Source organism: Thamnophis elegans, chromosome 13 (assembly GCF_009769535.1).
Source record: "Thamnophis elegans isolate rThaEle1 chromosome 13, rThaEle1.pri, whole genome shotgun sequence".
Classification (NCBI taxonomy): domain Eukaryota; kingdom Metazoa; phylum Chordata; class Lepidosauria; order Squamata; family Colubridae; genus Thamnophis; species Thamnophis elegans.
The window spans coordinates 1,702,158-1,727,000 of NC_045553.1; the positions used below are offsets into that span (position 1 = coordinate 1,702,158).

General features: G+C 49.1%; 1 protein-coding gene across 3 annotated transcripts in view; it reads right to left on the minus strand.

Moving 5' to 3' along the window:
• Positions 1-24,843, minus strand: part of SETD1B (SET domain containing 1B, histone lysine methyltransferase) — a 42,721-nt gene that overhangs the window by 8,120 nt on the left and 9,758 nt on the right. For 2 of the 3 annotated variants that reach the window (XR_004256373.1, XM_032229138.1), the window contains exons 6-16: positions 23,384-24,553; positions 15,299-16,060; positions 14,030-14,203; positions 13,151-13,238; positions 11,643-11,863; positions 9,949-10,060; positions 7,748-8,251; positions 3,773-5,356; positions 2,415-2,581; positions 1,653-1,784; positions 157-276 (exon numbers count right to left, since the gene is read on the minus strand). Coding sequence is in view for 2 of the 3 variants with exons in the window: in XM_032229138.1 (XP_032085029.1) it covers positions 157-276; positions 1,653-1,784; positions 2,415-2,581; positions 3,773-5,356; positions 7,748-8,251; positions 9,949-10,060; positions 11,643-11,863; positions 13,151-13,238; positions 14,030-14,203; positions 15,299-16,060; positions 23,384-24,553 (5,034 nt within the window). In the remaining variant the exon portion in view is untranslated. The remainder of the gene's footprint in view (positions 1-156; positions 277-1,652; positions 1,785-2,414; positions 2,582-3,772; positions 5,357-7,747; positions 8,252-9,948; positions 10,061-11,642; positions 11,864-13,150; positions 13,239-14,029; positions 14,204-15,298; positions 16,061-23,383; positions 24,554-24,843) is intronic. The other variant, XM_032229139.1, reaches the window with a different exon arrangement.

Consider the following 24,843-nt stretch of genomic DNA (forward strand, 5'->3'; position numbering starts at 1 on the left):
GGGGGTGGGGGGACCAAAGGCCTGAAAGGGTCTTCAGAGCAAAGGAAGAAGAAACGGGATGCTGCCCCCCACTCGCCTGCAGCTCCGGGGTTTCTTACGTTCGACTGGGATGGGCGGAGCTCCCGAGTGCAGCAGGAGCTTCCGGGGGCCGCTTACCTGGCGGATGTTTTGGCCCACGTACTCGATCACCATCTCGTCGGCAGCGATGGGCTCCATGGCGAAGAGCCCCCAGTCGTGAATGTGACTCTTGCAGAATTTCAGCTTCTTCTTCCGGAACTGCGGAGCGGAGGCAGAAGACGACAAAGGTCGCTAAACAAATCCAGGCCCCCGAGGGCTTCCTTCGGCTCGGGATGCCAAAACCTCGGGCCCGGATTAAACCCTCCAAACGGAGAGGCAAGGGGGCTTTGGGGGCTCTCGCCGATGGCTGGCGGGCCCTCATCTTAGCGACCGCAACGCCGCCGGGCCACTTGGGCCGTTGAGCGATGGGTTTGCAAACTGAAACTACCGCAACCGTGCTTCCAAACTTTGCTTTCCTCGGTTTCTACAGGCCAGTCGGGAGGTCGTCAATGTGAGGACAGTGACAAAAGTTGCTTTTTTTGGTCACTGTTGCTAAATGCGGAGGTCGCTAAGGGAGGACTGCCTGTAAGCTGTGGGGCTGCAGTAGAGTTATACAATATCCTGTCTTGTGCTGGGGCGATTTGTATGTTTTGGGCTTTTTTTTCTACCCGCCAGGCCTTTGCCCCTGTGGTGAAATTCACTTTTTTTAAAACTACCGGTTCTGTGGGCGTGGCCTTGTGGGCGTGTCTCCCAACTATTCAAAATTCCCGCTACCAGTTTTCCAAACTACACAAAATTTTCACTAATGGGTCTCTGAACTATTCAAAATTCCCGCTAATGGTTCTCCCAACTATTCAAAATTCCCGCTAATGGTTCTTCCAACTACTCAAAATTCCCACTACCAGTTCTCCAAACTACTCAAAATTTTCACTACCGGTTCTCTGAACTATTCAAAATTCCCGCTAATGGTTCTCCCAACTACTCAAAATTCCCGCTACCAGTTCTCCAAACTACTCAAAATTTTCACTAATGGTTCTCTGAACTACTCAAAATTCCCGCTAATGGTTCTCCCAACTATTCAAAATTCCCGCTAATGGTTCTTCCAACTACTCAAAATTCCCGCTACCAGTTCTCCAAACTACTCAAAATTTTCACTAATGGGTCTCTGAACTATTCAAAATTCCCGCTAATGGTTCTCCCAACTATTCAAAATTCCCGCTAATGGTTCTTCCAACTACTCAAAATTCCCGCTACCAGTTCTCCAAACTACTCAAAATTTTCACTACCGGTTCTCTGAACTATTCAAAATTCCCGCTAATGGTTCTCCCAACTACTCAAAATTCCCGCTACCAGTTCTCCAAACTACTCAAAATTTTCACTAATGGTTCTCTGAACTACTCAAAATTCCCGCTAATGATTCTCTGAACTATTCAAAATTCCCGCTACCAGTTCTCCAGAACCTGTCAGAACCTGCTGGATTTCACCCCTGCTCTGCCCCCTCTAGTCCTTCTTCCCCATGGGGTCCCTGTCCCGCTTCCATCGAACTTTCGTCCCCCCGGGGATGGGAGTGGGGAGGGAGCGGCTACACAACTCACCTTGAGCTGGTTGAATTTGAGCAAGTCGCTGTCGCAGCTGCCGGTGAAGGAAGAGAGGAGCCTGCGTTGTTCTGACCTCCGTTCGGAGCCGGCCCGGGTGGAAACATGGAGCTGAGCAGGGATGCTCATTCCCTGGTGGGGGGGACAAAAGGGGTCACCTCAGGGAGGGGGGGGGATTTTGCCTCCGGGGAGGAAGGGAGCCTGATCACTCAGGTAGTCCGGGACTTGCAGCCACAGCCGAGCCCAAAATCTCTATTGCCGAGTCAGGCAGGGGTTATTAAGGAAGTCCTCAACTTACAACAGTCCGTTTCACGACCATTCAAAGCTACCGGGGGGGGCGCTGAAAAATGCGCCTTGTGACTGTTTCTCACACTTACGGCCGTAGCAGCAGCATCCCCACGGTTCTGTGATCAGAATTCTGCTGCTCGGCGCCGGACTCGTATTTACGACGGTCGCAATGCCCTGGGGTCATGTGATTCCCCTTTTGCGGCATTCAAAGTCATCAGATTCCCTTAACAACCGTGTCACTAACTTCATAACCGCAGGGATTCACTTAACAACTGTGGTGCGAAAGGGGGTCTCGCTTAGCAACAGAAATTTGGGGGTCAGTTGTGGTCGTAAGTCAAAGGCCACCTGCATTGGTGTAGCATTCCCCTTTTTTCTCGTTTTCTCAACCAAATACCAGGCAAGCTTGCTCGGAAGAGTCAAATCTCCCCCCTTTTGGGTCAGAGCCCACCGAGGGGGGGGGGCAAGCCCCCTTACCTGTGTGTCGGTGGGAGGGTCTTCTGCAAACGCTCGGCTGTTATTGAGGTATTTCAGCTTATCCTTCTTGTCGATTTTATAATAGCCTTCACTTCGGGCGCAGCCGGTGACGTGTTCCCGCATCCCATCGTCCCGCTTCTTCTTCTTTGGGGTGAAAAAGCTGGTTGGTAGCGGAATGTTAAGGACAAAGTGGCAGGACTAAGAAATTGCAGATAGCGTTATGATTAAGATTAGGAAGGATATAAATTGTTTAGTGTTAGCCTAGCAAGGAGAAGCTAAGTTCAATTTAAAGATGTTATTAATTTCTTATTCTTTTTTTCAAATATATTTTAGACTGTTTTTGTTAAAGATTTATACCGTGTATGGGTTCTGGGAAGGTTGGGGGGGGCTGGGGGGGAGGGGGGAGGGAAATATATTAGGCTTGAGGAGGGGTGTTAGGTTTTAAAGTAATATGATTGCACATGTATACTGTCTTCTCTTATTTTTTTCTTTAAAACTAAGATATGTTAAGTATATTGATATGGAAGCATAAATACCATCAACACAGAATGGAGTTTGCTCAGAAGCGGAAATACACCAATGAGAGGAAGAGTGGGAAACAGAGGAGAGAAGAAAGATAGGAAGAGAGGGACAGGAGAGAGGGTGAAGGGGGAAGATGAGGTGTACAAGGAGGAGTGGTAAGGGGAGAGAGAAGGAGAAAGGAAGGGGAAGTAGAGTAGGAAATGAAGGAGGGAAGACAGGATGCAGAAGAGTGGGAAGCAGAGGAGAGAAGAAAGATAGGAAGAGAGGGACAGGAGAGAGGGTGAGGGGGGGAAGATGAGGAGAATAAGGAGGAGTGGAAAGAGGAGAAGGAGAAAGGAAGGGGAAGTAGAAAAGGATGATGGAGGGAAGAAAGTAGGGAGGGGGGAGGAGACAGTCAGAAGAAAGGGGTGGATAAGGCATAATCAGGGTGTATGGAGAGCAGAAGAGCCAATAATTTTCATTTCTTTTTTAATTTTTTATTTCTTTTTTTTCCCGGGAGTTGATGGCAAGACGAACTGATGTAATTAATAATCAGTACAATAGGATATTGGCTATGTAATAGTATACATGTGATTGCATGTTATGAAAATGGAAAATAAAAAAGTAATATGAAAAAAGTGGCAGTAGTCATTCAATCCTTGCCTCCCCCCTCCCAAAGGAATAAACCACAGTGGGGGGAATACAGCGGGTGTTCAAGATGGAGTGCCAGCTTTGGGGGGGGGGGGGTTGATTGCAAATGAGGTTTCTCTACAGTGGAAGTTTCTAACCTCGCCCGATTAGCCTCGTGGTCGGAAGGCCTGGAGACCCGCCTGGCAGACGGAGCCGCAAAAGGATATGAGGGTGGTACACCCACAGCGTGTCGTTCAGCCAGTCCATGCCGTTGTCCTGCTGCAAGAGGTGATCGTAGGTGACGCAGAGGAACTGGATGTCCTCGTCGTCGATCCCGCCGTTCCAGATGTCGTACAGGATGGTCATCTCCTCGAACTCGGAGCGGGGCCGGAATTGGAAGCGAGGGGGGGAGTAGTCGGGGGAAGGGATCTGCAGGACGTCGTCGGGCCTCTTCTTCTGGCGCCTCCACTGCTGCCTTTTAGCTTTCAGGTAGCTCTCGTCTTCTTTGAAGTCCTCGTTCCACTGGTTCTCCAGCTCCTTGAAGGGCAGCTTCTCCATCAGGAGGTCGGGAGGCAGCTTCTCGTGGAAAGCGTCGTTCCGGAAGTCCAAGGTGACCGCTTCCGGATCTTTGAGAGCGTAGAAGCCCTCGGGATGGCTACCAAACAGCTCTTTGTTCACGGGACTTTCCGTCAAGGCAACCGGGATGGGAAGCAGAGGAGGGGCCGCCTCGACGGGCTTGTCCGAATAGGCCTCCAATAGGGTTCCTAAAGGAGAAGCTCGTTTCGGCCGGCCCGGTTTCCTTTTGGTGGGGAGGACGGAAGAGGGGCTGGATGGAGGGAGAGGGGGCGAAGCCATGGGGATGTCCGGGAAGGGTAAGATGGCCCTCGTGTCCGGAACGCACTCCTCTAGCGCCATCTTGGCATCCATGAACACGCAAGGACGAACCGGGAGAGGTTGGCCGGGCGCTAAGTCCAAGTGGGTGTGGCAAACAGGGGGGCTGGCAAAGGGGATGGGGGAGGGCACGCTGTTCACGCCACCCAACAAGGAAGTGCCGAGAGGTTCTTTGAAGACTTTCTCGTCGGGCTCCTCCTCCGACGGCTTCTTGCTCGACAGAAGGCAAGGGAGGGCGGTAGCACCAGGCTCGGGGAATGTCGGCGTGAAGGTGAAATCCCTCCCGGGGGTGCGGGGAATGCCCCCGCTGTTGATGCCAGGGGATTGGGACGGGTACGAGAAAGGGCTGCCTGGCACCGGAGGAGAACTCAGCGTCAGGCTGCTTCCAGTGAGGGGCGCCTCGCTCCCTGGCGTGGCGGGGATGGTGTCCGTGCTGTGGGACTTGGAGAAGCTGTGTGAACACTTGGCTAAAATGTCGCGGCCCGGCGTCCGGGGCAGCTCCTCCTCTAGTGCTATCTTGCTTGGGCCTAAGTGATCGGGGAACTTGTCCGGAAGGAGCAAGTATTCCTCTTTGTGAGGTGCGATGGAAGAGGGCAGGGGAAGCGAGCAGGGCGGCATGGCGGTGAAGGGAAGCCCGACGGACTCCAAGGGAGTCACCACTTCCCTCCCGGGAGTCCGAGGAAGCTGCTCCTCTTCCTCTTCCTCCTCTTCCTCCTCAGCTACGCAGGGCGATTTGCCTTTTGCTTGGATTTCTAAAGTGCTGTTGTTGGGCTTAGTAAAAAAGGAGGCCTTGTTGGACAAGACTTCTCCAAAGAGTTCCACCGGGGTCGGAGGACGGAGGCCTTCACCCTCCTGGCCGTCTGATTTTGGACCGTCCAGCATCTCGGGCTCCAGTTCGACGTCTGGTTCAGACTCCTCCACTGGAAGAGGGGGGGGAAAAAAACAGAGGCGTGAGAGGAACTTCATATCTGCCTAAGAAACAGGATTGTGGTCCGTGCAAATCTACCCAAATTAAGCCGAGTAGCTCCAGTGTTTTTTTTAAATAACATGAAAGTATGGATTCTTTGCTGAACGTCATTGCTGGTTGCAGACATTTCATTACCCAACTAGGTGACATCATCAGACAAGCCAACCAGAGCCGAGGTGGTGCAGTGGTTAGAGTGTAGCACTGCAGCCACTTCAGCTGACTGCTATCTGCAGTTCGGCGGTTCTAATCTCACCGGCTCAGGGTTGACTCAGCCTTCCATCCTCCCGAGGTGGGTGAAATGAGGACCCAGACTGTGGGGGGCAAATATGCTGACTCTGTAAACCGCTTAGAGAGGGCTGAAAGCCCTATGAAGCGGTATATAAGTCTAACTGCTATTGCTATTGCTAACCACCAAGTTCAGAGAGCATCAAGAACTCCATGGTTCTACCTTAAGATGCAGAAATTCTCTTCCATGGTAACCTGAAGTGCTAGGATGTAAAAATGACGTACATACCGTACATATTGCAAGTTGGACCATGCTCTGTTGCAAAAGCGATCGCATGTTTTGAAAAACCCTGTGCATTTTACCACAACTCAGACAACATGTCCCTCTTAAGCTTAAAATTCCTCCCTTGTAAAACACCTGAGCAAATTCCGTGTGCCTTAATTTTAAAAAATGGGAAAAAAGAGTAACTTAGGTAAAGGTTCCCCTCGCACATCTGTGCTAGTCGTTCCCGACTCTAGGGGGCGGTGCTCATCTCCGTTTCAAAGCCGAAGAGCCAGCGCTGTCCGAAGAAGTCTCCGTGGTCGTGTGGCCGGCATGACTCAACGCCAAAGGCGCACGGAACGCTGCTCCCTTCCCACCAAAAGTGGCTCCTATTTGTCTACTTGCATTTTTTATGTGTTTTCGAACTGCTAGGTTGACAGAAGCTGAGACAAGTCACGGGAGCTCACTCCGTTACGCGGCGCTCGGGATTCGAACCGCCGAACTGCCGACCTTTCTGATCGACAAGCTCAGCGTCTTAGCCACTGAGCCACCGTGTCCCTTGAGTAACTTACATTTACCAATAAAGGAGAATATTTACAACTCAGGGTTGAAATGAGGGGCGCCCTTGGGGGGTGTTCTCCGAGATTGGCTGCTTTCTTGCAGATGTTTCGTTACCGAACTAGGTAACATCATCAGTGTGCTAACGTTACCTAGTTTGGGTAATGAAACGCCTGCAAGAAAACAACCAAGCTTGGAGAATAGCCAAGGACCTCCCCCCACAACTTACATTTATATAACATTATATAACATATAAATAAATTAAAGATGTCGCTGGAGCATCACCCAATTAATTAATTAATATTTGGGCCTTGAGTTACCTAGGGACATTAAGAATCAGCGTTTATTTTCAGGTCATTTTCTTAAAAAAGAAAAATATCCTAAGTGCTGCAACCAAAGGAATAGCCCGAAGATTGGCTTGATGGAGAACCTTCAAGCCACACCAGAGGTGGGTTCCTACCAGTTTGCACCAGTTCGGTAGAACCAGTTCGTCAAATCTACCGAACCGGTTAGAAGAGGTTCCACCGGTGGACTCAGAAAGCAGGCCACACCTACAGAAGAGGTTCCAAAAAATTTTGAAACCCACCGCTCTCTCTCACTCTCTCTCTCTCTCTATCACACACACACACATACAGACAGAGAGAGAGAGAAAGAAAGGAAGAAAGAAAGAAAGAAAGAAAAAAAGAAAGAAAAAGTGAGAGATGAAAGAAAAAAAGGAAAAAGGGACAGAGAGACAAAAGGAAGGAAAGAGAGAGAGAGAGAGAGAGAGAGAGAGAGAGAACACATGGCCGGCAAGCCACTCCCACCAGGTCACATGGCTGGCAAGCCACTCCCACAAAGGAGGCCACACCCACAGAGTAGGTTCGAAAAAATTTTGAAACCCACCACTGAGCCCACACGATGGTTTAGCGTGATCGGTGAACTCAGCCTTGCTGAGGGTGAGTTCAGTGATGGGATTCAGCCGGTTCGCACCGATCCGGGAGAACCGGTTGGTAACTTTCTAAGCAGTTCGGAGAACCGGTTGTTGGAAGAAATCTCCTTTTGTTTTTCCCCCCACTTTATAGGGCTAATCCTGTAAGGAAGGCAGGAAGGAAACATTCTGGTGTTGTTTCTAGCCTCATCTTTGTTGCCCTGCTTACAGAAACTGCCTCTCCGCTTAACCCATATTCCATTAGCTAAGGCATCCATCAACCTGAGTGATGTTGAGTTCGCCACGCCCACACGGCCACATGACCACCGAGATCACGCCCACCTTGCTGGTCATCAGGGGAGAGAATTGTTAAATTATTTGAATCCCACCTCTGGGTGGAGACAGCCGGAGCTTCTCCTCCTGAGGTCTCTCAATCACCACCAGCACATCGGCAGCCACGGACGCCTCGGGAATCTCCTGGTCCTGCTCTTCAGCTGGCCTGCTGAGATCTCCTTTCATCTCTTCTCCTTCTGGAGCCGAAGGCTCTGCCAGGCCCAGGGGGATGTAGTCCTCCTCCACCGGAAAGAGTTCCAAGATGGTCTCTTTTTCGTCCTCATCTTCAGGTCCGGGAGCGAGGGACTCGAGGCCCAGTTCAGCGGGCAAGGTCTCCCTCTCGTGCGATAACGAGGGCCCCTCCTCATCCTCCATCTGTTCCTCGTAATTTTCACCCTCCTCCACCTCTTCTTCTTCCTCCTCCTCCACCTCTTCCTCCTCCTCTTCTTCTTCATCTTCGTCATCAGAATCAGAACTTGTCCCGAAGTCTGAGGATTCCTCGCTTTCATCGGACGACTCAAGTTCTGCTCTGGAAGAAGCAGGGCTTCCTAGATCTTCTGCTGGAAGGCAAAACATTCGTGGTTCATTTCGATTTTGGGGGCGTGTGTGTTCAGAACAAACAACCTTTCTGTTGTTTCCCCCACCTAATTTTACTACTTCGCCACATAACCTCACTAAAGAGGAAACCGCTGCGATGTTACTAAAGTAAACTTTAAATTATTAAAGATAACTTTAAATAAACCTAAAGTTATCTGAGCTCAGAACCACAATGCCTTACCTGAAGCCCTATGAACAAGGAAATGTTCATTTCATTTGAGAACCCGATGGCTTTATAAGGAATATAGTGATGGGCAAAAATGGCTTTTTCAGGGTCGTGCCTCAGTGTGCATTTTTCCCAATGAGACAAACCGTTTTGCCTCATTGGAAGATCATTTTATTACAATTTATCAGAATACGCGGACAAAAAGAGATTCCTCGTTCAAAGAGGGATCCCTGATCTTTAGCTTACATCCCTTTTATAGTTAACCTAACAAAGAAATCTGAAAGAGGACAGTTGATTGGACGGGATAATAGCACGCGCATTTATTAAAATGAGGTCGGAAGGGGAATAAATCGTGAGGAGGAAAGGTTGTTTAGGGTTCACAAGAGATAAGCCAGACCCCAATGTGTACTAACCAACTTTTCTTATCAGGAACTAGTCTCCAGCTTGTTTTATCAGTTTAGGAATGTTAAAGGCTAATAAATCTCAAAACATCACTTTAAAAGAATGAATATAAACCAGATTAAAATGCAAACTAACTATGTTAGTTAACAAATAACAAAACCCATGTTATTTGCCCCTCAATAGGCAATCCTTGACTTACAGCCGTTCATTTACTGTGACAAGGGAACCGAAATATGTGACTTGCAAAAAAAAGTCACACCTACACGCATGGAGACATCCCCACGGCTACGTGGTCAAAATCTGAATTCTATGCATTTACGACAGGGGAAGCCTTCTGGGGCCAGGTGATATCACTTGCGGCCTTGCCAGCTGGCTTCTGATGAGCCAACTCAATGGGGGAAAGCCGGATTCGCTTAATGGCTGCAGGGTTCACTTAACAACTGCAGTGAGCGATGATCACCGTGGCAAAAAAAAAAAGAGAGAGATTGTAAAATTGGGCACAACTCCTTTAACAGCCGTCTTGTTTAGCAACGGAAATTCAGGAACGGTGTCCCCTTATCTGCATAAAACTCCCTCCTTTGGCTGTTATGCCTCCATTAAGGATGTCTGTCAGCCTCTGCTTTGCTGTTGCAAAGAGGGAGGGCATGGTATTTGGGAGGGGTTACTAATTGTGCTGGAGGAAGGTTCTGGAGTTCAGCTGCCTGTCGGACTACGCATGCGTAGGAGATTCCCGCCAGGACTAACGGCACCGACATTCCATCTTCGTGATGCCTTTTGAAGTTATCTCACACCTGACACTTGGGAGAATTATGATTGGACTGTAGCTGTGATGCCAAGGGGTGGGGAATGGGCTGTTCTATATATCAATCGCTTTCGCGCCTAAATAATCAGACTTCGCTTCGCTATGCCTTTAATCATTTATAATTAGTAAAAGTACACTTGATTTCTACTCATGGAGTCTCGTGGTCTTCTTTTCTAATTATCGAATGGAGAGGATCTGACAGTGTCATCAGCTTTTGATAATTCCCCCCTCCCTTCCCAGTGTGTTAAAATCAAAATTTTTCGTTTTCAGCTGCTGATACGGCAACGTACCTTCTTCAGAATCTTGATCCTCTTCTTTTTCACTGATCTGTGCTTCGGTCTCTTCTTCCTCCTCCTCCTCCTCCTCCTCTTCTTCGTTGACATCATCCTCTTCCTCCTCTTCCTTAGAAAGAAGGAATTTGGAAAGTTCAGCAAATGCGTTTGGTCCAGTGTTGTGACTCAGCAGATGTCTTCTGTGAGTCTTTTCGGGATACAAAGATTAATCCTGCAGCTGGGGGCTAGTGAGTGGCGTGTTCTGGGGATAAAAGGACGGATGGTGCCACGCCCTGGTTGCAGGAGTCAACGTTCCTTGGTTCGTTCAACATTGATTGATCATCGGTCGTGGTTTATGTAAGATACACTTGGAGAAGTGCTTTGTTTTGCTGTAACCCTGATTCAAGGATACACTTGGAGAAGTGCCTTGCTTTGTGAGAGTTTTTGTTTGGTATTTTGTTATCTCGTTAGAGACTTTATTTATGTTATTTTTGGGCTCGCAGCCAGTCTGAGCCGAGAACTGATAAAGAGAGTTCCTTTTAAGTTTGTCTGCCTGCCGTTTTGTTAACGAGCCGAGAAGGAGGGACAGAACAGTCCAGGGCGAGGGGAAAAACTGGGACCAAGAGCTGGCATTAGGATAAGAAGCCTCAGCCCCCCTATGACCTCATTAACAGCTAGGCCTAAAATCACGGGAGTGGGTCCGAGATGTATCTCCCAGGCATTGGGTTGGGAAGAACTAACCTAGATAAAAACACAAGAACCAGCGACAGACCGGCCAAGGGGTAGTCTGAGGAGCAAGGATATAGTCTCCAAGGCACAAAGTTGAGGGAGGATATAAATAAAGAGATCCTTAAATCCCGCCAACTTCACTAGAAACACCTCGAAGTAAGGAGATGCTGCTTCCAGTGGCTGTAACCCGCTTGAATCCTTGCGGTCTTTTTCCTGGATGTAACGGAGGACTCTGGGATGGACTTTGGTCATTTGCTGGGTTAGTAATCTACTCCTGTGGGCAAAACATTCCATGAAGGGCCTACAAGGTGAGGTTTGGGGTTCTAAGGGTCTCTTGATTCCTGCAGGACTAAGATAGAATAAGAATAAAAATAGAATAGAGTAGGGACTAGAATAAGGAATAGAATAGAAAAGAAGAGAATAAGGAATAGAATAGGAATTGAACAGAAGAGAATAAGGAATAGAATAGAATAAGGAATAGGATAAAATAGAATAGAACAGAATAAGGAATAGAATAGGGGCTAGAATAAAGAATAGAATAGAAAAGAAAAGAAGAGAATAAGGAATAGAATAGAATAAGGAATAGGATCGAATAGAATAGAATAAAATAGGGGAATAGAATAAGGAATATGATAGAATAGAAGAGAAGAGAATAAGGAATAGGAAAAAATAGAATAGAACAGAATAAGGAATAGAATATAATAGGGGAATAAAATAAGGAATATGATAGAATAGAATAGAAAAGAAGAGAATAAGGAATAGAATAAAGAAAAGAATAGAATAGAGAGTTGGAGGGGACCTTGGAGATCTTCTAGTCCACTCCCTGCTTAGGCAGGAAACCTTACACCACTTCAGACAAATGGCTATCCTACATCTTCTTAAAAGCTTCCAGTGTTGGAGCATTCACAACTTCTGGAGGCAAGTTGTTCCGCTGATTAATTGTTCTGTCAGGTGAAGACAACTCAGGATACGTATATATATACCTTATCGGACATGGATTTCATCACCCCTTCCTCTTCCTCCCGTTCTGCCTCTTTTTCCGAAGAGGATTCCTCCTCTTCCTCTTCCTTGCCCGAGTCTTCCTCCTCTCCTTCGCTGTCCAGCTCCAACGGCCTCGCAGGCCTTCTTCGGAGGCCCACAGCTTCCGGATCTTTCCTGGAGAGCTCTAAGGCTGCGTCGGGCAAGTCTCGGTCTCGTTCGGATTCTAAGTATGAAACGGGTGGGTTGAGAGGGGGGGGGGAGAGAGTCAGAAACAACTTTTGCAAGAAAACAACACTAAAATGTTAAAAAAAAAAGACACACAGATAAGCAGATTGGACCAAGGCACCTTGAGCATAAAATAAAAGCATAGAGATGTGGCATTGCCAGGCACGCAGTGGGTATATATACGGTGCAGGGCGACATTGCCAGTTGTTACACGGGGGGCACATGGTGTGCCGTTTCACGCAATTTACTAAGTCAAAAATGCTCGGTTGGACTGAGGGTCTGTGAAAATGCCCACCCAAATCACATGCGCGCCAATCACAGCAGAAACGCACGCGCCCCACACCAACAATGCAATGCGCCTCCTCCCCCTACGGATGCATGCATGGCCCCCTCCAGTGCTCCCCCACCTCCACCCCCGTGCTCCCCCTCTGCATGCGTGCGACAACACACACACACACACATGATGCGCCCCATTTTGGGCCTCCCTGAAGCCTCCTGAAACCAAAAATGGGGCAAGGGGGTGGGGGCGCCACGCCCCCCCCCTTACAGTCTCCCCCGCCGGCTGTACATGAGCGCGCAACCCCTCCACCCATCTCGTGCATGCACAGCAGAGACCTGAAAATCATCTGGCCGGTGGGTAAAGCTGGGCTGTGGCCCGCATGCCATAGATTCGCCCTCACGGGCCTAGGGAAATTTATGTATTGACTTGTTGATATTTATTGGCCATTCAGCCCTTAGAACAGTGGTTCCCAAACTTGGCAACTTTAAGACTTGTGGACTTCAACTCCCAGAATTCTCCAGCCAGCAGAGCTCTGCTGGCTGGAGAATTCTGGGAGTTGAAGTCCACAAGTCTTAAAGTTGCCAAGTTTGGGGACCACTGCCTTAGAAGGAAGGAGGTGAAGGGACACAATACTCCTTCCTCCTCCTATTTTCTCAACAACAACAACAATAACAACAACAACTACAACCCTTGAGGTGGGTTGGGCGGAGAGAGAGAGAGAGACTGGCCTAAAGTCACCTGGCCAGTTTTTCCATGCCTAAGGCGGGACTTGAACTCATGGCTTCCTGGTTTCTAGGCCAGCACTTTTAACCACGGTACAAGCTTAATGTCCCCGATATTCAAGATATCATCAAGGTGCTCTCTGTACCCATGATTTGGTCATGCTTATTAGAGCAATGGGGTTTAAGCTAGCCATGCCAAACTTCAGTCCTACTGGTTCTACTCTGAGGGCAGGTTAATCCTAGTTCTAAAGGGCTGATAGGGGAGGAAGCAAATCCTAACAACCTTCATCTTCATCATCTACAGAGGTCGATGGCCGGATCCGCTTCTGGTCTCCAGCTGAGGCAGCTTCGGGTGGCTCCTTTCTCTTCACCTGAAGAATAGCAATAGCAGTTCGACTTATATACCGCTTCATAGGGCTTTCAGCCCTCTCTAAGCGGTTTACAGAGTCAGCATATCGCCCACACAGTCTGGGTCCTCATTTCACCCACCTCGGAAGGATGGAAGGCTGAGCCAACCCTGAGCCGGTGGGATTTGAACCGCCGAACTGCAGCTAACAGTCAGCTGAAGTGGCCTGCAGTACTGCACTCTAACCACTGCGCCACCTCGGCTCAAAATTCAATCTCTTTAGGGAAGGGGCAGATTTTGCCAGTTGTCTCGCCTTTTGCCAAGGTGAAGGCAGAAGACCCCCAAAAGTTTAAAATAAGAGGCTGGCTGCAGAAGAGGGTAGAAATGAATTTCCGACCAGATAAGTTCTCGACTTACAAATAATTCATTTATCGACCACTCGGAGCGATGACAGTTAAGGTGGGCTGTGACCAACACCTTGAATCCTCATCGCGCCATTCTTAAAGTCTGCTATGGGACTGCTAATAATTTACCAAAATTATTGTCCGATTCCAAGAGATGGAATCTCCAGCCATTATAAGGCGCTCCCAAATACCTGCTCTTTTGAATCGGGGGTGTTCTCTCTAAATAGAGAGAAGAGACCAAGGTTGGTCCCAACACAGCTGACAGCTGTCAATAGAAGCTTAAGCAATCCGTCATTCCTTGAACAGGCCCTATCATCTAACAGGTGGTCAAAAATTCAGGGCATGAAATCCTGCGCTGGGAATCAAAGCAAACGGCAACTTCCCATCCCCGCGACGCCAAGGATGCTCCTACCTTAAAGGATGGTAACCGGATGGCCCCTCGCAGCCCGATGCCCAAGCCGATCCCTTCGTAGCCCAACCCTTCTCCTTTATTCCAGTTCTCCAGAAGGCAGGAGGTGATGCGGTCCTTTGGTTTCGGTTTCTCCTCGTCTTTATGGTCCCCAGATTTAACCGGGGTCAAAGATGCCTGAGAAAGACAGGCGAGATCTCACATTGGGGGGGCCAAAGGAGTCTTCTCTATTCTACTCCTTTTCTACACTCTCGTATATCTCGTATATGACCGCCCAGATGAGGTCAGCGGATCTGTCTCCATGAAGATGTCTCCAGAGCTTTCTTGATTACATTTCACGGGAGAAATTCATCACGAATAAACCCCGGGCAGCATAATCTGCACATCAAGCTAAGAGCGCTTCAAACATTCCCAAATTAACCGCTGGATCTTCAAACTTGATCTGATCTTACATTAATGGACTGAAAACAGGGTGAGTTTTTGTTCCCCAGATCCCAGTTTAAAGCTGTACATTGCCAGGATCTGGAATGTTAGTTTTGATCACCCGCAGCAGAAATCTTATCCGAACCCAACGCTATTAAATCATGGGTTCAAGATTGCATTCATGTCTGAAAACAGGCTGATGTTTTATGGTTATTCAAATACATAACATGTTGAATCGTGCCCTGAATTGAGACAAGGAGGTAGACAATCTAGGCCACTGTTTTTCAACCTTGACCACTTTCAAGATCAACCTTGACCACTTTCAAGATGTATGGACTTCAACTCCCAGAATTCCCCAGTCAGCCACTACGTCTTAAGTCCATACGTCGTAACGTCACAGGTTGAGAAGTGCTGGTCTAGAACACGGCTCTCCACAAACGTGGCAGCTTTAAGACTTACGGACTTCAACTCCCAGGATTCCCCAGTCAGCCACTCCGTCTTAAGTCCATACGTCGTAACGTCACAGGTTAAGAAATGCTGGTCTAGAACACGGCTCTCCACAAACGTGGCAGCTTTAAGACTTACGGACTTCAACTCCCAGGATTCCCCAGTCAGCCACTACGTCTTAAGTCCATATGTCGTAACGTCACAGGTTGAGAAATGCTGGTCTAGAACACGGCTCTCCACAAACGTGGCAGCTTTAAGACTTACGGACTTCAACTCCCAGGATTCCCCAGCTAGCAAGAGGAATTCTGGGAGCTGAAGTCCACAAGTTTGGAGACCCCCTGCTCTAAAAAAAAATCAAGGCTAATTAATTTCACCCACAGGACGGTGGGAGAAGCTTCGTACCTTAGCAAGACGTTCCTTCTTGTCCCACCAATCGTCAAACGCCCGGAACGCCACCACTTCCACCATCTTCTTGTTCAAATCCCTTTTCATTATTGCTTTGAGCTCCTTCACGATCACCAAGAGGACGCCGTCCACCGTGGCCTTGTGCGGATCTTCCTTCTTGGGCTCGTAACCCGGAGGGGGGACGGAGGGGTCGAACCTGGGCAAAGGGGGCCACTGCTGCCCCCGGTTCATAGCTGCCCCCATGGAGAAATGCCGGTAGGGAGGGAGGTTCACAAACTGCATCCGGTTACTCACGAAGGGGGGGTACTGGTAGGTGTTCTGCCCTTGCATCAGGCGGCTGAGCATCTGGGTTTGCATCTGGAAAGACATGGACAGGCCCCCCCACTGGTTGCCCAGGACGCTGATCATGTCCATCTGCATCAGAGGAAACATCCCCGGATGGAAAGGAGGGAGAGGGGGCAGGATGTGAGGGGGAGGGACCCCCGGAGGGGTCGGGAGGGGCGGAGGGGGGACGGTGACAGCGGGGTGGGTGGGCGGAGGCGGGGGAGGAAGAGGAGGAGGCATCGGGAAGACCGACTGGGGAGGCGGAGGAGGGGGTAGGGGAGGGAAGCCGGGCGGAGGCATCGGGATGGAAGAGGTCATCACGGAGCTGCCGCCAATGGAGGTGTTCACCACAATGTTCTTGGCACATTCCGCACTGGGCGATTCGCTCATCTCGTCGTCCGAGATCTCCATGTCTTCCCCTGAAGATTGATGACACTGGGAGGGAGGGAGGGAAGAAGTAAGGAAAACCCACCTTAAACCAGATCAGGGAATAGTTAACGAAGAGAGAGGGTCTTTGAAGCTTACCCATCCACAAAAGACCCAAAGTGGTCTTCATATCACTCTAAATACATAAATAATTGACTCCCAACGAAGGCACACCTTGGCCCGCTTCGTGACCCGTCAAAACCGCGGTCCACAAAAGCGCGATCGACGAAAGCGCGCATTTGACATCATCACAGCGCGACGAAAAAAATTAAAAATTGAAATAAAAATAAAATTAAAGCAAGCCGATTCACATAAAGGTAAGGGTTAGGTTTAGGTTTAGGTTAAGGGTTAGGGTTACGTTTAGCGTTAGGTTAAGGGTTAGCGTTAGGTTTAGCGTTAGGTTAAGGGTTAGGTTTAGGGTTAGATTTAGGGTTAGGTTTGGGGGGGGGTTAGGGTAAGGTTTTCGCTTTATTTTTACATTTTTCGATCACAGCGCGATGTTTTCGTCGCGCTGTGATGACGTCAAATGCGCGCTTTCGCCGACCGCGATTTTGTCCTCCGCGGTTTTGTGGTGGAACCGGCCCGCTTTGCTCTGAAAGACACTCAAATTGGCTGAGTTGTTGAATGTATCCTTACGGGACTGCGTAAATAAAAAGGGTGTTTGGCCATGAGATGTGGGATACTAAGGGTCTCTCTCCCCCTGCGCCGAGAACAATCCAATTGTTCAGCTCAGAGGTGGCATTCAGCCAGTTCTGACAGGTTCTGGAGAACCGGTAGCGGGAATTCTGAGAGTGGGGAGGGAATGGGGATTTTGCAGTATCCTTGAGAGACCGCCTGCTGCCAATTACCTCCCATAGACCCGTTAGATCGCACAGGGTCGGCCTCCTCCGGGTTCCGTCTACCAGCCAATGCCATCTGGCTACCACCCGGGGGAGGGCCTTCTCTGTAGCAGCTCCGGCCCTTTGGAATGAACTCCCCGCGGAGATCCGGACCCTCACCTCTCTCCAGGCCTTCCGGAAAGCCGTCAAAACCTGGCTGTGCCGGCAGGCCTGGGGTTGATGAGTTCCCCTCCCCTCTCGACTTGTATGGCTGTATGACTCTTGTGTATTTTAATTACGTGTATTGTGTTTGTATCCCCTTTTCCCCTTTTGAGTTGTTCGCCGCCCTGAGTCCCTCCCGGAGAAGGGCGGCATACAAATAAACTAAATCTTAATCTTAATCTTCCCCCTGCCACGCCCGCAGAACCGGTAGTAAAAAAAAAAGATATTGAATCCTGGAGTTGTGGGAATTCTCCAATCTGGGTTGAATCAAGCCGACTTGGGTGCAGCTGTGACCACCAGATGGCATTGCCTGCAAAGACTGGAATTTATATTCTGCAGTGTTTCTTCAGCAGCCTGAAGCTATGGGAGATGAAGGGTTTGCGGCCAACGGAGGAGGGTCTTCCTCCTGGTGTTAAGAATCTCCTGTGGCGTCAACCTTGTAGTAAGGCCTCCAAAGGAGAAGGAGGCTTCCAGAGCATCTCTTCTAATGTCAACCTTGCAGGAAAAGTCTCCAAAGGACGAGATAGAGAAGAAGACCTCCAAAGAATCTCTTTCTGGCATTGACCTTGTCGGAAGGTCTCCAGAGGAGAAGACAAAAGTAAGGTCTCTTGAGGAGAAGACTCACATATTCTCCCCATCTTTATTCTACAGCAATGCGCCCAGGCGCATCGTTTGGCTGTTGCTATTTGGAGACCTTGGGAGGTAGCGCATGGCTTCTCGCTGGGAAAGCTGCGCTGAAGTGTAATTATCACGAAGTATTTTTAGAAGATAGGAGAGCACAAAAAAAACAGAAGGGGAAACCACCAACTACTCCAAAACCCAACCCTACTTTTGCAAAGTTTGGACGTCTCAAAGCGCAATCAAGGGGACAAATCAACGCAATCCCAAACATTGTACAAGAAAAGAAAAAAACGCAACTTCGAAACGCCGGTTAGTTTGAAGACACCCATTTGTTAAGTTCAGGGATTTCCATTCTGGGCTGCAATTTGCCAAGAAAATGTGAATGTGAGACCAATAAGATTCCCTTTCTCCCTTTCCAATCTCCTTTCCTTGTCACCTCAAGGCTGGATTATTGCAACGTGCTCTACATGGGGCTACCACTGAAAAGCGTTCGGAGACTACAGCTAGTCCAGAATGCGGCCGCGCGAGCGATATTGGGTGTACCGAGATACACCCATACTACACCTATCCTCCGCGAGCTGCACTGGCTGCCAATTGGTCTCCGGACGCAATTCAAGGTGTTGGTCATTACCTTTAAAGCCCTACACGGCTCAGGACCAGCGTATTTGCGAGACCGCCTATTGCCACACACCTCCCAATGGCCGATAAGATCCCACAGGGTGGGCCTCCTTAGGACGCCGTCAGCCGGACAGTGTCGGCTGGTGGGCCCTCGGAGGAGGGCCTTCTCTGTGGCCGCTCCGACCCTGTGGAATCAGCTGCCCCCAGAGGTCCGGACCTCGTCCACCCTCATGGCCTTCAGAAAAGCTGTCAAAACCTGGCTGTTTTGGCAGGCCTGGGGCTGTTGACCTTATTATGTAGGGTCCAGCCCCAATTTGAATGTATGCGTGTTGGAGAATTTTAATCTTTATTTTTATTTTGTTTGTTTTTCTTTCTTGTTCTGTGTAAGCCGCCCGAAATCCTCCGGGATTGGGCAGCCTATAAATCTAATAAATTAAATTAAATTAAATTTCGAGAGCTGAGCACACAGAATCTAGTGAGGAAATTTAGCTCTTTGTAGAGAAAGAAAGACTTGCGCAGACCAGAGGCAAACATAGGACCAACCTTCACCAGGAATGGCCTTCAACTTTCCCACTTTTTAACCCCCTGATCTCGCAATTCAGGATTCAGATTTCTTTCCGATCTCGTTTTCATTCACCTTACGAACCTAAATCAATCCATCTCTTTTCCCAAAGCTTTTTTTTTTCTCTTCCTCACTGAGAAGGTGGCGATTTAAAAGTTGAGAGCCACCTTCTGCATCCCATCCCTGATGGATTTTGCACTGGTCAGCGGGGATCCCAGGCTAGAGAATCGCCTTCTGACAGTAACCTGTGAAAAAACGGCCCGTAAGCCACATTCTTCACTGCCGTTGTAACTTTTAATGGCCACGAAACAAACGGGGCTATCTGTGTCGAGTAAAACGTGTACACAATTAATAACAGCAGGGAGAAAAATCAGGCAAGGGGATTCTTAAGAACGGGCTCTTTGCATCGGTTACGCGTTTTTTCCCCTCAGCCGAGCATCCCAGCCCAGCGTCCGCTTTTCATCCCGGGCCTACCTTTACCTGTGGCTAAGAAAACTACAGGTAAGCAAAATCCCATTGTTTGACACCTGTCACCTGCCGGAAAACCGAGACTAGGGCCTAAGGTGCAGCGGGCAACAGCTGCAAATCCATCCAGATGCTTTGTTAAAGAGACAAAACGGGCAGCCGGCCAGGAGGAGAGAAAATTGAACAACACGGGGGGGGTTTCATTTACGCCGCTTTATTCAATCCTCGCAGGAGGGAAATTTAAGCTGCTCTTCGGAGACTCAAAAGAATGGAGCGAGCTCTTCTCCGGGGAATTGCGAACTCGCTCCCCAGATTACCTGGGTTGTAGAGAAATGCCAGCGCGGTGCGTGTTTGTGCCACACCATCTGAGAGGCTCAGGTGCTGCTTCGTAATGAGTGCCTGCCTCCCACCAGGAGGACTTGGGAGGGGGAGGACAAATGAGAAGACTTTAGAAGGAGGGAACCCCCCCCAAAAAGATCTAACGTCAACACAAGGTATCTTTAAAAGCCACAACAACAACAACACACCAACTTGGAAAGCCTTGAAAGCTAAATCAAGAACTATCAGCGCGGAAGGGGGTACAGGCACTGTATCGTTTTAACGGGTTAATTAGGAAGAGCTGGTGAAATGTTTTCCAATTAGGAACATATTTTTGGACTGGGTTATAAACAAGAACGAAAGGAGAGACCAACAGACGGAATGCCTTTAGCTGGAGAAGAAGAGAAGAGAGGCAGGAAAGAGAGGAGGAGGAGGAAGGGAAAGGGAAAAAAGAAAGAGAAGAACCACTGAATTTAACTCAGGAGCCAGAACAAGAATTATTTATATATGGGTAGTTATCAACTTAAAAAGAGTTTGTTTAGTGACTGTTTGAAGTTACCAGGGCACTAAAGAAAAGTGTCACTGTGATCTTTTTTCACACTTACAACCACTGCAAGAATCCCCATGGTTATGTGACCGAAATTCAGATGCTTGGCAACGGACTCGTATTTCTGATGATGTGAAGGGTGACCCGACAAAAGGGCGAACGACAAAACCGCGCCCGACTAAACCGCGTCGCCAAAACCGCGACATCATCAACGCGGCGACAACAGCGCGGAGACAGAAGGGCGCTTTACAACAGCGCATCAACAGAAAGCCGATTTAACTTAAGGTAAGGATTAGGTTTAGGTTTACGGTTAGGTTTAGGGTTAGTGTTAGGGTTAGAGTTAGGGTTAGCATTACATTTAGGGTTAGGTTTAGCGTTACGTTTAGGGGTAGGGGTTAGGTTTAGGGTTAGTTTTACAGCGCGCTTCTGTCGCCGCACTGTTGTCGGCGCGATTCAGCGCTCATTCGTCGGAGCGCTTTAGAACACACGGATTTGTCACCGCGGTTTAGTCGGGCGCGGTTTTGTCGTTCGCCCTTTTGTCGGTGAACCGATGTGAAGTGTCCGGGTGTGTGTGTGTCATGCAATCACCACTTTTTGTAGCCTTACATCAGTGAGGAAGCCAGGTTCCCTTAACAAACCTTGTTGCGACCTGAACAGCCGCAGGCAGTGGTGGGATTCAGCCAGTTCGCGTCATTTCAGGAGAACTGGTTGTTTTAACTTTCTGCGCCGTTTGGTGAACTGGTTATTGGAAGAAAATCATTGGGGCAGAGAACCGGTGGTTAAATTATTTCAATCCCACCACTGACCGCAGGGGATTCGCTTAACGGTTGTGGCAAGGATGGTTGCAGAAGGGGGCAAAGCTCACAGAACAAATGTCTCGCTTAGTGGCGGTCGTTAAACCGAGGGCTACTTGCATAATTCTAGAACGGGAAAGAAAAACATTGGCCAACGGAGAGAAGACGGCCCAAGGATTACAAAAGGAAATGCAAAGAAAGCCACAGGCCAGGAAGGATGGCTACAAGGAGAACGCAGGATTTCAGGATCCTTCTATGTATCCAGAGAACCTGGAACTGGATCCACTGGGAATCAATCCCGTCCCGTTCAATCGGGCTGAGGTATAAACACAAGGGAGACTGAACCGGACTAAAGATTTGTAAATATCTATAGAGACTAATTTGATTCTGAACTTAACAACAGCGGCAAGACTGTTGGTGGCGCAGTACTGGAAGAAGGAAGAATTGCCTACTAGTCAAGAATGGACGTTAAAAGTAACAAACTTAGCAGAGATGGCTAAAATATCAGCATATCTCAAGGACCATTCAGATGAGAAATGCAAGCTAGAATGGAGAAGATGGATTGATTATATTCAGAATAAATATGGGACTAAGAAACTCCAGATAGCTTATGAATGAATGAGCAAGGAATGTTACAACTTGTTTAAAGTTAGCTTTACAAAAGGGGAGTTAAAATACAAGTGAAGGATGATGCTAAAGTTAGTTAGTTTATTTTAGTATATGGTTGCTAAATGTTTATACCCTGTATTTGCTCTGGGAGGTTATGGGGGTGGGAGGGGATGTGGGGTCGGGGGGGAGGGAGGGAAGGTATATAATTGTAAAACTCTTTAAAACTTTTAATTAAAAAAAATAGTTGTAAATATCTCAAGTAAATTAAAGCCCTCTTCTTTCAGCCACAGCCAGATGTTTATAGCAATAGCAATAGGAGTTAGACTTATATACCGCTTCATAGGGCTTTCAGCCCTCTCTAAGCGGTTTACAGAATCAGCATATCGCCCCCACAGTCTGGGTCCTCATTTCACCCACCACGGAAGGATGGAAGGCTGAGTCAACCTTGAGCCGGTGAGATTAGAACCGCTGAACTGCAGATAGCAGTCAGCTGAAGTGGCCTGCAGTACTGCACTCTAACCACTGCGCCAACTCGGCTCATGTTTAGAATAGAATAGGGAATAGAATAAGGAATACGATAGAATAGAATAGAATAACACAGTTGGAAGGGACTTTGGAGGTCTTCTAGTCCAACCCCCTGCCTAGACAGGAAACCCTACACCAATTCAGACAAATGGTTATCCAACATCTTATTCAAACGTTTAGCTATTATCTGAATTTTGGGTTGGAATCAAAAGGTGTCATCACAATCCAATTGCTCATAAAAATGGGGGAACTCCTTCTGAAGCACCATCCCAGAGGAGATTCAAAAGCATTCACCGCCCGATGGATCCATTGCTCCCGGAATTAAATGGGCGTTCCAGGGGAGACCACGAACGCTCGGGGGTGAATGTGGCTTCCTGCGGGAAAGTCATTGCAGGACGGGAAATGAAGCATCCCACTGTGAAACTCCGAACAGCTGACAGAGAGAGAGAGAGGGGTTTCCATCACACGGCGAGCGAGAGATTGGCTGGGATTATTTTTTTATTCCCAAAGTTAGCAAAATCAGGGTCTTCGAGCATAAACGGAGTAATTCTTTTTTTCCCCCCCTTTCAAATGTCCGGTGTGGTTTATAATCATTTCCAAAAGGACACGACATTCAAGCAGGTTGAAAGACCCAGTTTTACAAACCGAACATTATAAAGCGAACGTAATCCAGGCTTATGACTATCTCGCTAAATCCTCGACTTAACGACCGCAATTTGGACTGGACCGCCTCTAGCAAAATAGGAGAACTGGTTGTAAATACCATTTTCCCCCCCAGTTATCATTGTAACTTTGCTCGCTAAATGAACGATTGTAAGTCAAGGAATACCCGCATGCCCCCAGGGGAGCAGACGCCAATGGATTTCTCGGACGAGGTTGAATGTCTGCAACTCCCGCCCATAAAGGTGGTTCTCAACTTACAACGGTTTGTTTAGTGACCGAAGTTACCGTTTTTCGCACGACTGTTTGCGGCATCTCTGCGGCCACGTGATCAAAATTCAGACGCATGGCAACTGACTCGTATTTATGATCCCCTTTTGTGACCTTCCGACAAGCACAGTCAACAGGCAAGCGGATTCGAACCGTCTTCCTAACTGCCACAACTGATTCACGTAACAACGGTGCGAGGAAAAGTTGAAAAGTGGGGCGAAACTCGCCTAGCCCGTGTCTCACTTTACGACGGCTATTTTGGGGCTCCTAACCCGAGGACTACATGCCCATCTGCTCCCTTACCTCTTCCATTTTTTCGAGCACGGGGCTGCTGCTAACCGGCTGTGCTTCTTTAGCCTCCAAGGGCTCCGATTTGGAAGTTCGGTTCAGCTGGTCCACAGGGGTGACGCTCGCCTCGGCTGCCCCCCACGAGTTCTGGCAGGCAGAAGCCACCCCGCCAATGGGCTCGTCGTCATCCGAATCGGGCAACGGGGTCGGGCTGATGTCTTCCAAGCCGGTGCTGGAAGGGCGCGAGGAAGGGGTTTGCACTCGATAGCTGGGCTGCGAGTTTGGGATCGGGGAAAGCTGGGAAGAGGACGAAGAAATGGGGCTGCCTTCCATCCGTATCTCGTTGTCCGAGTCGTGCTCGATAAAACTCCTCTGCTCCTTTAAAAGCATTTCGATCCTCGTGTCCAAACTGTTCGGCTGACTTTCCGATTCTACAGTCGGGGTGCCGGGTGTCTCGCTCCTTTCCGGAGTCTGGCCGAAGGACGGCCCAACGGAAGGTTCGGTAAGACTGTCGGGCTCTGGGGGAGGCGGGGGCGGAGGAAGAGGAGGGGGCTCCTCCGGTTTGTCCTTTGCAGGAACAAATTCCGCCGGAGGAGCTGGGCTACTTTCGACGGTCACCTCAGTGGGAAGTGGGGGCCGCCGGTATTCCACTTCCCGGGATGTTTGAGAAAACGGGGGCTCTTCAGGCTGGGGGTAGGTGGTTGGGGCTTGGTAGGGGGAGAAGGCGGATTTGTACGTCGAAGCACCTGTGTGACTCACGGGGGACGCCTGGGGATATTGCACCGTTTCCGGCTGATGGGACTTGAAGGTGCCGAATTGATGCTCGGAGCTTCGGAAAGTCCCAGCTGAGTTATGTACGTAGTGGTGGCCCAGACGGCGGTTATAAGCGTCCGTGAATTTCGTTTCGTGCCTCCGGGGTTTGTAGCCGGAGTCCTGTCCGAAATGGTAGGCCGGCGTGGTCTGTCGGCTAGAGTAGGCGGAGTCTTGGGAAAAGGGGGTCCCCAGGCGTGGCGTCAGAGGCGTTCCTTGCGACTGGGGGGTGAACTGGCTGTAGGAGTTGGGGGTGTCCTGTCGACAACTGGAAAAGGCCGTGTCGTGGGAGAATGGGGTGCTGCTGTTCGGGGTGGTGGAGGATCCTGCCGAAGAAAGGCCACTGTCCTTCAGCCGTTTCAGAGTGTCGGCCAACTGCACAAAAAAAAAAAAAAAAAGGCAAAAGAGACTGGTAAACAACAGGTGAGACCGACTAGAAAAGGGCTCTCCAAACTTGGCAACTTTTACACCTGTGGACTTCAACTCCCAGAATTCCTGGCAAGTACAAAACACATGTACTCATATTCTGCCTCCCCTCTGCCCCCCCTTGGGTGGGGATTGAGTTGTGGGTCTTGATTAGCTGCTAACCCTGGTTGAATGGCACCTGCCAGGTCTCACTGAGGGTATCACCTGACCTGCACAAAGTTGTCTTTAAGATGCCGAAA